Genomic DNA, 14,101 nt, shown 5'->3' with positions numbered 1-14,101 from the left:
ACCTGCAAGATGGGAGAAGAAGGGCACAGCCCCAGGTTTCTGTGGACAGGGAGGAGGGATTTGGTTATGGTCAAAGGGATGTGTAGTGGAAGGGTGAAGGGAAGAGATAACTCAGCTTTCTGTGGGTGTGTTAAAGTGAGCACTGCCTGGAGCCATCACCACTGCAGCAAAGCCACAGTCACCACTGCCACGGCACGAGAACAAGCTGAGTTTGCCCATCTTCCTAAAGGGATTGTTTGCTTCAGATTTCCAGTCTTGAAAAGGGAATGTAAAAGGAAAAAAAAAACAAAAAACAAAATAATTTTATGCTAACAAAAACTGAATGTTTTTACTAAAAAAAAAAAAAAAAAAGAAAAATCGAATATTAGGAAATTATGTTAGTTAAATAGATGTTTAATGAGTGATTAGGCAAAATTCTTATGAATTGCACACTGTGAAACTTGTAAAATACCTACTTTTAAAACCAACACATTTTGAAACTCTTTAAAAAAACAGTTTGTCTGCTGAAATTATTACAAAATGCCCAGTGCCTGTGAAATTGGGAAGACAACTTTTATTTAGAAGGACAAGAGATTTCTCAAGACAGAAACTGCATTCTCATCCTGTCTGTCTTCAATGGATAAATTTGTGACACATCAGTGTCTTTTTTTTTTTAGCTGGGAAAAATTCCCTGACAATGAGTTCCACAAGTTATTTCCCACTATTAAAAAAAAAAAAAATCATATTTGTTCATTTTATGTGCAATAATTCCACTGGATGTTCCCTGTTTCTTCTGTCATGAAAACAAGTAAATAATCATTCCCAAATTGTCTTCTCTGCATGACACTGCGTTCACAGCATTTATCATAATCTTGTTCATTTTTTCTGAGCTGAAAAATCTCTTCGAATGAAACCTCTGACTTTGATTAGTTCCATCACCCTATTCAACACATATATATTCTTTACATTGATTTGTATGTCAGCACCTAGTTTACTTATAGCATAAGAATGCTCTCGGTGAGTTTTTCCAATTGTTTTCTAATATTCCTAATATTAGATTCACTTTTTACTTCCCTAAATGTATTCAGATACGAATCCATAATAAATTCAAAACATTTTCCCTGAATGGCAACTGCTAATTTAGAACATATAGTTGTACACCAAAAGTCATAAGTCTTTCCCCTGTGCATATAACTTCACGTTAATCACTTTTAAGTCATACAAAGATGTAGCATAGAAAGAAGTGTGAAACTAACAAAAACGTAAATTTTTTAGAGAATTAAGGATGCTTATTATAAACAATTAAATATATAACCATAGAAATCTTTTATCTCATGCATACACCAGCAAACAGCTAAGAAACCAGGAATTAATTGTTTGATTACACCATTTCCTGCAGTTATTAAAGCAACTTTCATTCATGGTTCTAGCAAAATAGTTTGAAAATTAAAAAGAAAAAAATGGAGATAAATAGGCAATCTTTGGAAACATCTGCACAGGCAGTATCTCCCTTGCCTTGTGTAACATGATTTCTAGAGGCTTTTTTTTTTTTTTTTTTTTGATTTCTGAGGAAATAACTGAGCACTGGGACTCCTTTCACAGATAGAGTAGGTTGCAGCTCCTTCACTGGAGTTGTGGTCCCTTTGAGCTAGAGAGCAGGAGGCTCCCTCAGAGCTGAGGCCAAGACACAGAGCAGCCCCGAGTCTGGCAAACTCCAGAAGTCCAAAGGACATCAGAGGATCTATATGTCTTGGGAATTGAGTGCTTGTGATGTCTGAAATTCTATATCCCTCCCTAAGGGACTGTGTTTGAAATACTCACAGGGCAAAAAACCCAACTGCTTTTTTTTCAAGCTCTGAAAGGACAAATGTCTAAACTGTCAAGAGACACAAAGCAGACAAAAAAGAGGCTCTGGGTGACCAGAAACAGAAAATGATTCCTTGAATAAAGGAAAACTTGTTTGTTCATTTTTACCAGGACAATAGGATGGTTCTCCATTCAGAAACATCTGCTGTACAGTTTATGAGCTGGCAGAGCCAAAGGGACAGTCCCAGTCACTTGGCAATAACCCTCCCTCGCTCTGCCTCCTCAAACCCTCTGATGATACCTTTGAGGTATCCTCAAACCCTCTGATGACCCTTATGATCCTGTTCACTAAATTTGCAGTAAAACAGTTGCCATTTTTTTAACCTGAATTAGTTTTCTGCTCTCTTAGCAGAGGATTAGAAATGTGCCAGAGCCAACACAAGGGAAGCAGCAGAGGGACACTGTGTAGAGAATATAGAAAGCATGGGGGCCAACCCTTTTGATGGCAGAGAATCAAGAGGTGAGCTTCACCACCTTCAGGACATAGATTTGTAGGATTTATTCTGACTGAGACTGAGGCTGCTGCAGTCCCATCTTTCAGTGCAGGCTTTCCTTTCAATGCAGCACTGTCCTCTACACCCTCATGGTCATGTAGCATTCATCAGTTCAGCAGCTGAACAAGCTGAAGTGCAGTCACCTCTCCACCATCAGGTTTTGGCCAGCTGAAGTCTCTGAACTGAATCACCGTATAAACTCATGCTCCAGGCATAGGAGAGGGCAGGAATATGCCAGAACGAGCAGAAGAATGGGAGCAGGAGCCCTAGCTGAGGTCAGCTCCAGCCTCTGTGCAACCACACACAAACATATAAAGGAATCCCCACACCATTTAAGAGTTTATTATCTTCCTTTCCAACCAATTCCTAAGACCCTTGCACATATTCTAACAGCATGGCATCCTAGGAGATGCCTGTGCAATACAGACTGAGCAAGGGTGAAAAGATGTTCCCATTGCTGCACAAATTTTGAGGTTTAGATGCAGTGTCAATCACCTGAAGGTGCCTGAAGGAATGGATCCAACACTGAAAGGACACACAGAAAACCTATGCCAGTATTACATAGCATAATGTGAAAATTCCCATACTATATAGCAAAATCTCCTGACTAGTATGGAAGGCTTAAGAAAAATGTCTTTTTCAATTTTTTGGTTGTAATTGGCCATTTTTCCAGATGCCTGGTATCAAAGAAAAAAAATGAGATAAAATAGAAGGAAGTAACTTAACAGCAATTAAAAGAGTATTTTTGAAATGTGTTGTCCATATGCACTTCAGCTCAGAAAATTTTCTGATGCACTACCTACAGCATGCAGATGTGCTCCCCTTCCCCTTTCCCTGTTGTGGCCCACACAAGGCCACACAAAGCATCCTTTGGTCTCTTCTCAGCCACACAATCCCACTGGCTACACAAAGCCTGAGGGCAGGAGGGAGAAGCCATGCACTTGGGCCAATGCATCTTGAAGAGTTCCAGCTATGAGTAACTTTTCTTTTTCCCTGGAGTTTTCCTTCACTGCACATATGCACAGCGGGAAGCTATAAGCAATGTTTATGCCACCACAGGTTGTCCAAAGCTGGTCTGTGTGGGTTTGAGATGAGAGGCAGTTGAGGACCTCACTGCAGATGAGGATGCCCCACATTAACCCACCAAACTCATGCTGTAGCATGAGCAGGGAGCTTCCAAAATGGGCTTTGGGTTCATGCACTGCGGCAGCACCTGCAGCACCCCTTCCTGAAACAACACCAGGATTCCACACTACACACAGCACTTCAACACCAACCTCCAGGGCAGCATGCAAGTCAAGTTTTAACAAACTCAGCTTCAGAAGAGGTTTTGTACTGGCATCTGCCTGTGCCTTTGCTCCGAAGAGGAGCTGCTCAAGCCTGTTTTCCTGGAGACCAATATTTCTTATTGTTCCATTCCTCAGACTCCACTGGTCCTTGGCACATGGGAGGCAGTTGAAAGGGCAGGCCAAACAGCTTGCTTGTTAGGCAATCCAACAGCAAAAGCAGCATGAGATCTTACATCTTGGTACCTGCCCTGGAATCAGACATGTACCTGTGGCAGGACAGAAACACGTCTCCAGAAAACAAAGCACAACACTGAGAACAGCTGGTGAAGAAAAACAAACTCAGCAGGGCATATTTAAAGAAAAGTCTCTCATGCTAAAAATGTTACACCTCTTGATCATCATGTGTTACAAAGTCTCCGGCACAGCCCCACCTCCTGGTACCACGGAGCTTGACGTACATTAAACAGGATTTCTGTTTCTAACAGACCTCAGACTGGCCGATGCTGTATCCAAATAGGGTGGACTCCAGAAAAGACCATCCAAAGTAGGGGCTGGATGGGATGGCAGCTACCTGGTATACAATATAGATGGGGTATTAATATAACAGGTTAGATGACTTTCTAATACTTAGCAAAGTTCAGGAGGTACATATAGCCACACTACTATCAACAGGGACTGCACACCCTATGGCTCATCAAGACCATTTGTCACAGGCAACCACTTTTACAAGTTGCGCTGACAGGTACGAACAAATCTGCCACCAGGTGATGAAATTGCTGTGCCAGTTTTATATTCAGTGCTGAAACAAGTTGCCACATGCACCCTCTTCCTGAGCATCACAGGCAGCCACCATAAAGCATGCACTGCTTTGTTACCTTTACTGACCAAACATGATTGGTCTAGACTCAGGTGAGGCTACTCAGACTTCCAAAAGAAAGAGGTACACACCTGGTAATACACGATATTTCCAGGTCTGTGCTTACAGGAAAAAAAATAATTACTCTGAAACCTAAAGGAAGCACCTTTTCTCAGGAAAATGAGGTACAGTTCAGATACAAACCAAAAGCAATTTGTATAACCCTCAGAGAGTACCCATGTCTCCATTGTAGCAAAAAAGTGGAAAAAGATGGGTTGGCGAACCCAAAGGCAGGCCTAGGTAAAAGCAGTTTTCAGAAGGTGGAGGTATGCATGATTGTAACTCTTTGAAAGGGAAACAAATACAATTTTAACCAAAGGGGTGAAGAGTAAAGTGAATCTCTGTGGAGGTCTGATAGTCAGGAAGACAGAGCACCACAGAGACAGAAAAGACCATCAAAGGCAGCACTGAGGAATACCTGGTCTGAAGAGCAATAGGGCGGCAGAGGGGGATTTACAGGATGAAGATCCCTGCATAGAGATTCATTTGAACTCCAGCAAGCATGGTCACAGGATCCATGAAGGACGATGCAAAGCAGTCCTGTTGCTGCTGCCCGTCTGAATGCCTGATGGCCACACCAGTGTGGCCTGTGAGCACACAGCAGGATGCAACTGCCTGTGGTGTGAACACCACTCACAGTTACTCATTCGCAACTGCAGTTCTCTGAGCAGTCTTGTGCATGTGCCCTTCACCTCTCAGTCCTGCAGCCAATCAGTTGCTGCAGCTTAGAGGAACATAAGATGTGCCCTTCTCTCCCCACTTGTGCACAGGCCACGTGGGAACACCTATGGGAGCTGCACTCCAGCTCCCCAGGCATTGGAGTCACAGGCCTAGAGTCTGTGTGCACCCATAGGGAGAACAGATGAAAAGACGAACATTTAAAGCATAAAGCAAGCAAACTATCACTTGTCATGTCACTAAAAATCACTAGGGTCATGCATAAGACTTAGAAATTCACTTCTTTCTCTTTTAAATATTTTCTGACTTTTTTAACTAATCAAGCCCCCCAACTTCTTCCCCACTCCCATGCCACCATAAGAAATTTCAGAAAATAGGTACTGGACATATAAAAGCCCACAGACATGGAAAACACCCCCAACCACCTCAGATAACTTGGAGAGAGGGAAGGGTACCTAGCAGGATGCTTGTTGGCTTCCGCCATGCCCAGGTGCTGCTTGCCATATTTTTTGAGGCTGTAAGTTCTTTGCAGCAAGAGCAAAGTGTATGCCCTGATCCCAAGCAGGTCCTGGGTGAGCCACAGAGGAGGGAACAAAAACGAGACCAGTGCTCCAAATGGAGAAGATGGCTGCTCAGATGCAGTACAGCAGGGCAAAGAGCTGTGGTGGCATCAGGATTTCATTTTGGAGAACTGGATCTCTCTAGTGAAGCACTTACTGAAGCCCCAGCACAAAAGGATGTGAGCTACTAGCAACTCTAGCCCTAGAGTTTGCACACAGTTCTTAAGAACAAATACAAAAGCTTTGCTTCCAGGCAGGAAATCCCTTTTACCACACCTTTCTGATTTACATCGATGCTTGATACACACCACATGTGTCCCCTCCTTCCTTCACCCACATGCACAATGGTCCTGTTCCATATTTAAGTGATGAAAAGTTAAGACCTGTGGTTACAACTTCTATGAAAAGCTTCATTTTGAAGGCTGCTACATTTCAATTTTATTGCCATGAGGAAAACTGAAAAAAGGCAAAATATTTCGGTTCTTCCTTAACATGAAAGCTTTTGCGAAGACATTTAATAAGTGTCAGTGCTCTCCTGCAAGTTGTTGAAATCTTGAAGGTGGGAAAATTTATTCTTACAAATGTTTTGTGTGAGTCCTATCCACAATTTTATTCATGACACTTAATTTCTTCTGTTCAAGGTGGCTGTGGCAGGCTCCTGAAGTGCACCTCAGCAGGCAGAGCTTACAACAAACCCTTCAACCCTTCAACAAAAAGAAAAACAAGGAATAACATCGAGATTACTTCAGCTAGGAGACCAAGTGAAAGATACAGCACAAAAACTCACCCACCTGCCTGCTTGTGGGAATAGAGAGACATTCATCTCAGATGTTATGTGGGGAAACAGCAGGAGCAAGAGCCATCAGAAAACTGGCAAATGCATCTGTTTTTTCCATTCAGCACTGCACTGCTGACTAGATCTCTGCAAAATTTCCTCTGTTCTACAGACCTGCCCAGTGGGATCTGTCTGGCATTAATTGGCCTTCAAAATTACTTATGGAAATATCTTCAGCTAATTTTTGTAAGTCGTTGAGTGAGAAAAAAAGTTTGGTATTCTTCGGTTTTGGTTTGTTGGTTTTGTTTTGGGGTTTTTTTGGGGTTTGTTTTGTTTTGTTTTTTTAAAAAAAAAAGCAAGCAAGAGAGAAAAATCAATGGATTCTTGCATGTGGACATGGTATTCTGCTTCTTAAAAGAAATGCCTTAGGACGAAGACGTGGCCCTAACTTTTCTATGCATTTTCTTTGTGTGAATTAAGAGCCGCGAAAGGTGAAAGCCTTTTGTGTACTGCGAACGGGTGGGGAGGAGGGCAGACGGCGAGGAGGGGAGCAGCGGAAAGCCGAGGCCAGGCGGTGACTTTCGAAAGACCATGGATGGCAGAGAGGTCCGTAGCGGGACCAGCCCCAGCTGGGCACCAGCTCGTGGGGACCGATCGCCACCAAGTCCGGCGGGGAGCCCAGAGGCTGCGGCGGGCACAGAAACGCGAGCAACGGCGAGGTCCGTGGGGAAAGGCAAAGGCTCCCGAGAGCCGCGGGAGGAGCGCGGGACGGGGCGTGCACAGGCATACAGGGGTTCCGATGCCCGGTCCCAGCCAGGAGCCGCGGCAAAGTCTCCTCTAGAGTTGGCGCTGCACGCTCGGGGCTCAGGGACGAAGGGAACCGGAGGACGGGGCGGGGGGGATACGAAAAGTCCCGCTCCCCCGTGCCGGTCTTTTGTTCCCGGAGGCTGGCACCCGCCGGATCCACCGGCAATGGGCTGCCGAGCTTCCCGGTTCCCCTCACTCGGTAAAGAAAGGGTACGAGAGTTCTGCCCTGCCCGGTATCCGGCGCAGCGTGCCCGGACGAGACACAGCCCCGCCGGGCGAGGGGAGAGCAGGGCAGGCGGAGCAGGACCGCCCGGCTCCCGCAGCCCCCCGCTGCCGCGCCCGCCCCCCGTTCCAGCCCCGGGGCTCACCGTCCTCGTAGTTCTTGAGGTAGTAGTCGGGGCCGGGCCCACCGCGGCTCTTGGCCGGGTTTTTCACGTTGTGGAACTGAAGAAAGTCCGTCCTCTTGCCCGCGAAGCGCAGGAAGGCGGGGGCCAGGCCCCGCGCCAGGGTCACCAGCCGCCGGGAACTGGGGAGAGGAGAGAGAGGACTGAAGGCGCCGAGGGCCGGGATGGGCCCTCGCTTCCCCGGTACCGTCAACGACCACCGACCACGGGGCTCGAGGACCCGCCCGGGGCGATGCGACGCGGTACCACCGGCTGCGGGGCTCCGCGGCGGCCGAGCAGCGCGGCCCCGGAGAGAGGAGCCGCCCCACCCGCCGGTGGTGGCCCGGAGGCCGGCGGGCCCGGCTTACCCCCGCCCTGCCGGCGCCCCCCGGACAAGTGCACCGGCGTCCCGGAGGCAGAGGCGCTCAGCGCCACGAGGGACTGTGCCGCGGGCCGAATCGCCGAGGAGGGGAGAGGAGCGGGGAGGAGAGAAAAGCGGGAACCGTCCCGGCTCCGCTTCGTTCGCGCCTTCCCGCATCCTCGCCCTGCTCCTTCCTGGGCAGCCGAAAGGACCCTCGGGGCGGGCGTGCGGAAGACACCCGCTCTCCCTGCTCGACTTACCCAGCAGGGAAAGGGCTTTCTGACCGTCCCAGCGCCTCCAGGCCGCGGCCGCTCCGCACCGCCGGTGGAGCCAAGCGCAGCTGCAGCCCGGCTCAGCCCCCCGCGCAGGGCTGGAATTCCGGGGAGCGGAGGGCTCAGAAGACCCAGCCGACACCGGCTCTCCGCCCGTCAGGACCTGGGGAAGGCTCGGCTGGGTTCGGCAGGCGGCCCCGTTCCTGCTGCTGTTTTTTGTTTGCTTTTGACTTCTTTTCCCCCGTGCTGCCTCGGCCCCGTGTTGTGCTTTTTGCAGAGGAGCGGTTGCCGGAGCCAGGGGAGCACGACATTTTTGCAGTCATAACTGATAAGTCTCCGAAATGCTTTCTCCATTGCAAACATGTGCATCTTAATGGAAACCATGGCCTCGCTCGCTCCGTCACAACAAGCGCCAGCAGCGCGGAGCCCGGCAGGGCTGGGCGGCGGGGCCGCCAGGGCGCCCCGCGGGCGGCGTGGGGAGGGCGCCGGGGGGCTCCTGCCTTACCTTAAGAAATCGAGCCAGCCATCATGAATGATGGAGGGGTCCAGCTGCAGGGAGAGGAAATTCTCACTGATTATCCTGACAGGGCTCTTGGTGTTGACATCAAGGAGAATGAGAGTTCTTCCTTTCACACCTGAAGGTTTCTCCACCGGCAGTGCTCTCCTGTCCCCAGCCTGGGAGGACAGCGAGAAGGCGGCCATGAGGGCCAGCCCAGGTGCCATCAGGGCTAAGAGCCCTGGGGGGCAGGAGCTGGGACAGGGCATGCCTGAGAGCAGGAAACCCCTAATTAACTCGCTGTCTGCAGGGGCTCGCTGGTGGCTAATTGTCCTTATCTAAAGTGTGGGGCGCTCTGCCTTTTTTTGCAATGTTTTGGTGTTGGTGGAGGGGAACTCACGCCCCTGACCAGCCTTTCTCGCAGCCGGTGCCAAGACTCCTTGCAGCCAGCACCGCCCCTTTAAGAGATGCAGGCTCCAGACATTTTTAACTTTTTGAAGGTAAGGGGAGGCTCCTGGTTTAACCCCCTCGGCTCGGGGTCCGCCGCCCTGCTGCAGCCCCGCCAACACCGAGCTTTCGCTTTGCGCCGGCTCCGGGGGTCGCTTTCGGCCGCGGGAGCTCCCACACCACGCAAACCCGGGACAAAGTCAGGACACCGAGACACCGGGGAGCTCAGGACTGGGGCCGGAGCGAGGCGAGCGGCCAGCACAGCTCTAGCTGGTCTCCGGCTGCGGGAACGGCAGAGGCGGTAAGGCAGCGGGGACGGCCCTTGTTGAGGGAAGGGAGGGTAATCACCCCGAAAAGAATCCTAAACACGACCCGAGGAAAGAGGGAAGAGTTCGCTCCGAGCCGCACTGGGATCCGCGGTGCTGGGCGAGGCCCTCGGGGTTGAGCGCTGGCGGCTCCGCGGGACCCAGCGGGCGCAGCGGGGCTGGGGCCGCCCGCAGTCCGGAGCCCCGGCGCGGCACGGTCGGTGCGCCCTGCCCGGAGCCAGCGTCTCGGCCGGTCTTCTCACGAAGGCCGTTCGGGCGCTGCAGAGAACCAGGCACGGGGAATCGAGCCGCTGGTTGCCCTTTCCCGCCGGCCTCCGGGCCCAGCGGTGTCCGACCTGCAGCAGGGAAAGGAGACGGGCGGCGCCAGCAGCGCCTGGTGTGGAAACGCCCGCATCGGGGCTGCAAAGGACAGCACGGCTCGATGGCACCAACGACGGCCCCCGTGCTGGGGTCAGTCCGTGGTCGCTGCCTCCAGGACGGCCCGGGGCAGGTCGGCACGGACTCAGCTCGCTGCAGGCGGCCGCAGTTCTCAGCGCTGGGCACAAGAACGTGGCACCGGGCCAGGGATCAGTTGGTGCTGCCGAGAATCCCTGGAGCCTCAGGGAATTTCCGTCCGAATTGGGCATTCTCTCCACCACCAGCCGCTTCCCGGGCAAGCCCCGAGCTCCCGCACGCAAGCAGCCGGTGAGCTCCGGGACACGTAACGCGCCCTTACCTGAGCCCTCCGCCGCCGTGGCCCGCCCAGGTTCCCGCGTTGCCCAGGCCATGCGGCACGCAGGGCCCCGGTGCCTCTGCCCGGCCGGGCGGCGGAGGGCTGACGGCAGTTCGGCTGAGCCAGGCCCGGTGCGGTCCGTCGGGGCCCCGGAGCCCCGGGGATGGGGCTCCAGCAGCACCATCTGCTGGTGAGGGGCCTGGCGCGGCGGGGGAGCCGGCACCCACCTGTGGACACCCCTCGCGCAGGGGTCAGGAGGTGCCGGGGCCGCGGGCAGCAGCGGTGCTCCGGGATCGAGGCACAGGTCGCGCCCGCAAGAGTGAGCCGAGCGTCGGGGACCCGCCGACCGCCCTCGGGGGGCCTGGCTGGGGTCGGGTATCAGCGGCGAGAGCTGCGGGCCGACAGCCCCGGGCAGCCCGGACCAGGGGTGTTCCCAGGGCACGGGCAGCCCGCTTTCCCCACCCCTGGGAACCCCCTCCAGCTTCTCCTGGTGTCCGCGTGGAGCCACCTGCATGCCCCGATCACCCCAGCCAGGGCCCGGGAGGCGGAGGGAGTGGACCGGTGTCTCCAACTGCTGCATGTCCCGGGGCTCGGCGGAGCTCCGCACAAAGGGGAGACGCTCGGGCCTGGGTCCCTGGGAAGTCCGCGGGCAGCGCTGTCTCCCGTGGAAATCTCCGCTCCCCTTGTCTCTCTGTCCCACGGAACGCTTCAAGACAAGGGGAGCAGTCCCGGGTCACTCAGGCAGGGGCTGCAGGGGGACGGAGCCACTATGCACTGAGTAGTAATGCGTGGGGGAGGATGAAACATACCTCTGGCTCTGCTAGGGGTGAGCAGGGAATGCACAAAGTAGGATTTGTCGTGAAACCATCCCGCTAAGGTAGAGACTGGATCAGGGGTTAAGCCGCGCCTGGGAAGAGGCTGCGAGTGCAGCGCAGGCTGACCCAGAGCAACAAAAGGGTGCCCGGGGCAGCGGAGCTCTGAGCGTTGGAAGAAGTAAGAGGATTCCGGGAAAAGAGCTGTGCGATTCTAGCTGTGGAAAGCCCTGGCATCCCGGGACAGGAAGAAGGCAATTTAAGCCTGAAAATTTGTGTTCGGCTGCAAACACTTCAGCTGGAGTTTGCAATAGCACTTAAAAACGACCCAGGACGTAAAGCCTCCGCTTCAGAAGCTGCTCATTTTTTTCGGTCATCTCCTAAAGAGGGACGTAAGTTTTTGAATCATATCGTTATTTTTTAATATTTTTTCTATATGTTTAGAAGATGTGAGGAAGGCTTCAGGGGTATTTGTTGTGGTTCCAGGCCGAAATTTTGTATCATGCCTCCCACCGAGAATGGCCCTATTTTTAGACAAAATTCCAGTGCGTTCTGTAGTAAAAGACAGGGAAAAAAACCCAACAAGTTATCCAGTTTAACCTCCTTCATATATTTTTTTTTCCTTACAAACAAACTACTTTGGAAGAGAAATGTGTTTATTCTGAAACATTCCCCACAATTAATCTCTGCTTTAAACGCAAACTCCGGATGCAACGAAGTCACTTATCTGTGGAGATATCACCAACAACATAAAACAGCAGGGATAGAGGCAAAAAAACTTCTCGGCTGCCGGGGTCACCTTCCGGATTCTGGGAAGACGACGCTAAAGGAAATATTCGCTTACCTGTCCCTGCTGTCCAAACCAGCACCGAGAGCCTGTTCCGATCCTGTGCCCTCGGAAAAGCAATTGCACCTCACTTTGCATCTGGATCGAGCAACGGCAAGTTAAATCTAAAAATAAAGTGGTTTAGGCTTTTTGCTTGTCGGTTTATTTTTTTTAATAAATTGTAGGTTTGCTATAGAAACCCTTTAAACGCTAAAAATCTTTGGTTATCTGCGAGCACTGGGGCAGCAGTGGAGGTGCGTGGAGCCCCGGGCCCCGAGCGCTGCGAGCCCCAGGAGCCGCTGCCCCCGCCCGGCTTAGCTCGGGGATGGCCCGTGAACTTGCAAAGGAGGGCCACGGCCACCTCTTCCCCAGCCACGCATACCGGATAGGAGGTATCTCAATTTACACCAGCTGCGACCCTGGCCCTCCGTCCGCAGAGGCAGCGAAGCGCTGGTCCTTTCTTATATTACGATAATTACTTTAGAAAGCCTGACTCACATTAAAAGTATCTCTAAAGATTTACTCGCGGTTTTGTCAATTTCGAAATCGGTTTCTCAGTTTTCCGTCTACTCTAAACTTGCTGGTTTCATTGGAAAAGAAAACTGGGGGAGGAGAGAAATTTCTATAAAGAGTTTAACCAAAGCACATTAAATATTTTCCCAACATCACCAAATAAACAACAATCCTCCAGCTCCCTATAAACTATTTAAAGCATGTCATATCATCTCTTCTGCTCTTGCCAATGTACTTTCCTTTTAATTTATAAACTGATTAGTGCAGGGGCCTGTCTTTTTGTGTATATTTGCAAAATGTTTGGCACCCTTTCAGTCAGTTACAGTTCACAAACACTTATATCTGCATTTAACTTCATTATTATAGGTGGTCACTTTGATTTTTTTTCCCTCACTTTTGTAGAGCAACAGCCTGTGAAAGTGCTTCTTGTAAATGATCTGAGTTGTTGAAGGATTTCAGCAGAGGAAACCTCTTAGGATGGAGGGGGAAAAAAAGAGAGCAAGAAGAAAAAGCGCATTGGAAATCTAAACTGAGATCTCAGGCTGTACAAACTGGCCCAAAAGAAAATGGGGGAAATCTTCTTAGGAGGAACATTTTTAGTTTGCTAAAAAATAAACTTTACTCATAAATGATGAAAGTTATTATCATCAGAGGATGTGCTGTACCAAACAAACCTCCATTAGGCTGGGAATGATAAAACAGGCTAGACAGCCCTTTAAAAAAAAAAATCATCATGTCTTTGATTCCCAAGATATCAACCATGTCTGTTTCTGCAGTGCTGTCAAGTAAATCTGAGTTATGGATGCTCTAAAAGAAGCCAGCAAGGAGAAAATTCAGCAAGTGAAAATTAAGAGCGTTATCCATACTTTACAAAAACACACTTTTTTTCCAGACTCTTAAGCTCCTTCCCTGTACTACGCCATGACAATTTCTGAGAAAAAGAACAAGACCAGTGAATGTGGTAAAGCTGTGGTCATCAGAGCATGACAGATTCTTTCTATTGAACTTTTTGCTCTTTCTGTAGCGCAGTGTCCATCATTTTCACCACAAGAGCCTTAATGTCTGGAATGCAACCTCCTAAAATTGCCAGTGCCTCAAGGTGGGTGTCACACAGTCTGAACTCCACTGTTGAAACCATTTTCTGGCGTGTTTATGTATCACGTCTAACCTGATCAAACAGGCAGAGGACAGTTGCTTGATTTAATACAGTATCCACACATTGCTCTTTAATGTAGGTGACCTGGGAAGTTCTGTAACAAGCAAACACATCTGTCTGAGCTAGAAGGACTGGCTAGCTAGGGAGCTCAGCCACAGCAGGAGGAAAGGAAGCCTACTGAGAGAGCTTCCTCCCTCCATACGTGCAAAAGGCAAGGCATCCATCAAAACCAACTGCCTGGTCAGGAAAAGCACAGTTGGCAATGTTGTCTTTGCGTTTTTGCCAGTATGAAAGGAACACAAACTGGCATTTCCAAGTCTAGCCATAGGAAAACAGAACACGTTCCTTTGAGATTCAGTCCTGTACTCACTAGCAGCATAATTAAGAAATCTGTAAAAATTAAAAAAGGACAGGGACTGAAAGAAGGCAATGG

The 14,101-nt window shown here is 50.3% G+C and overlaps 1 protein-coding gene across 1 annotated transcript in view; it reads right to left on the bottom strand.

Moving 5' to 3' along the window:
• HPSE2 (heparanase 2 (inactive)) overlaps nucleotides 1-9,193 on the bottom strand; it is a 110,095-nt gene extending 100,902 nt beyond the window's left edge. Inside the window, exons 1-2 of the mRNA XM_027648261.1 lie at nucleotides 8,886-9,193; nucleotides 7,733-7,890 (exon numbers count right to left, since the gene is read on the bottom strand). Of these exons, the coding sequence (XP_027504062.1) occupies nucleotides 7,733-7,890; nucleotides 8,886-9,145 (418 nt within the window). The 5' untranslated portion in view covers nucleotides 9,146-9,193. The remainder of the gene's footprint in view (nucleotides 1-7,732; nucleotides 7,891-8,885) is intronic.
• Between the last annotated feature and the right edge of the window lie 4,908 nt (nucleotides 9,194-14,101).

The sequence above is a fragment of the Corapipo altera genome, unplaced genomic scaffold (assembly GCF_003945725.1).
Source record: "Corapipo altera isolate COAL_440 unplaced genomic scaffold, ASM394572v1 56, whole genome shotgun sequence".
Lineage (NCBI taxonomy): Eukaryota > Metazoa > Chordata > Aves > Passeriformes > Pipridae > Corapipo > Corapipo altera.
The sequence above is the reverse complement of the archived record's forward strand: the minus strand, read 5'-3'. Positions and strand labels throughout refer to the sequence as shown.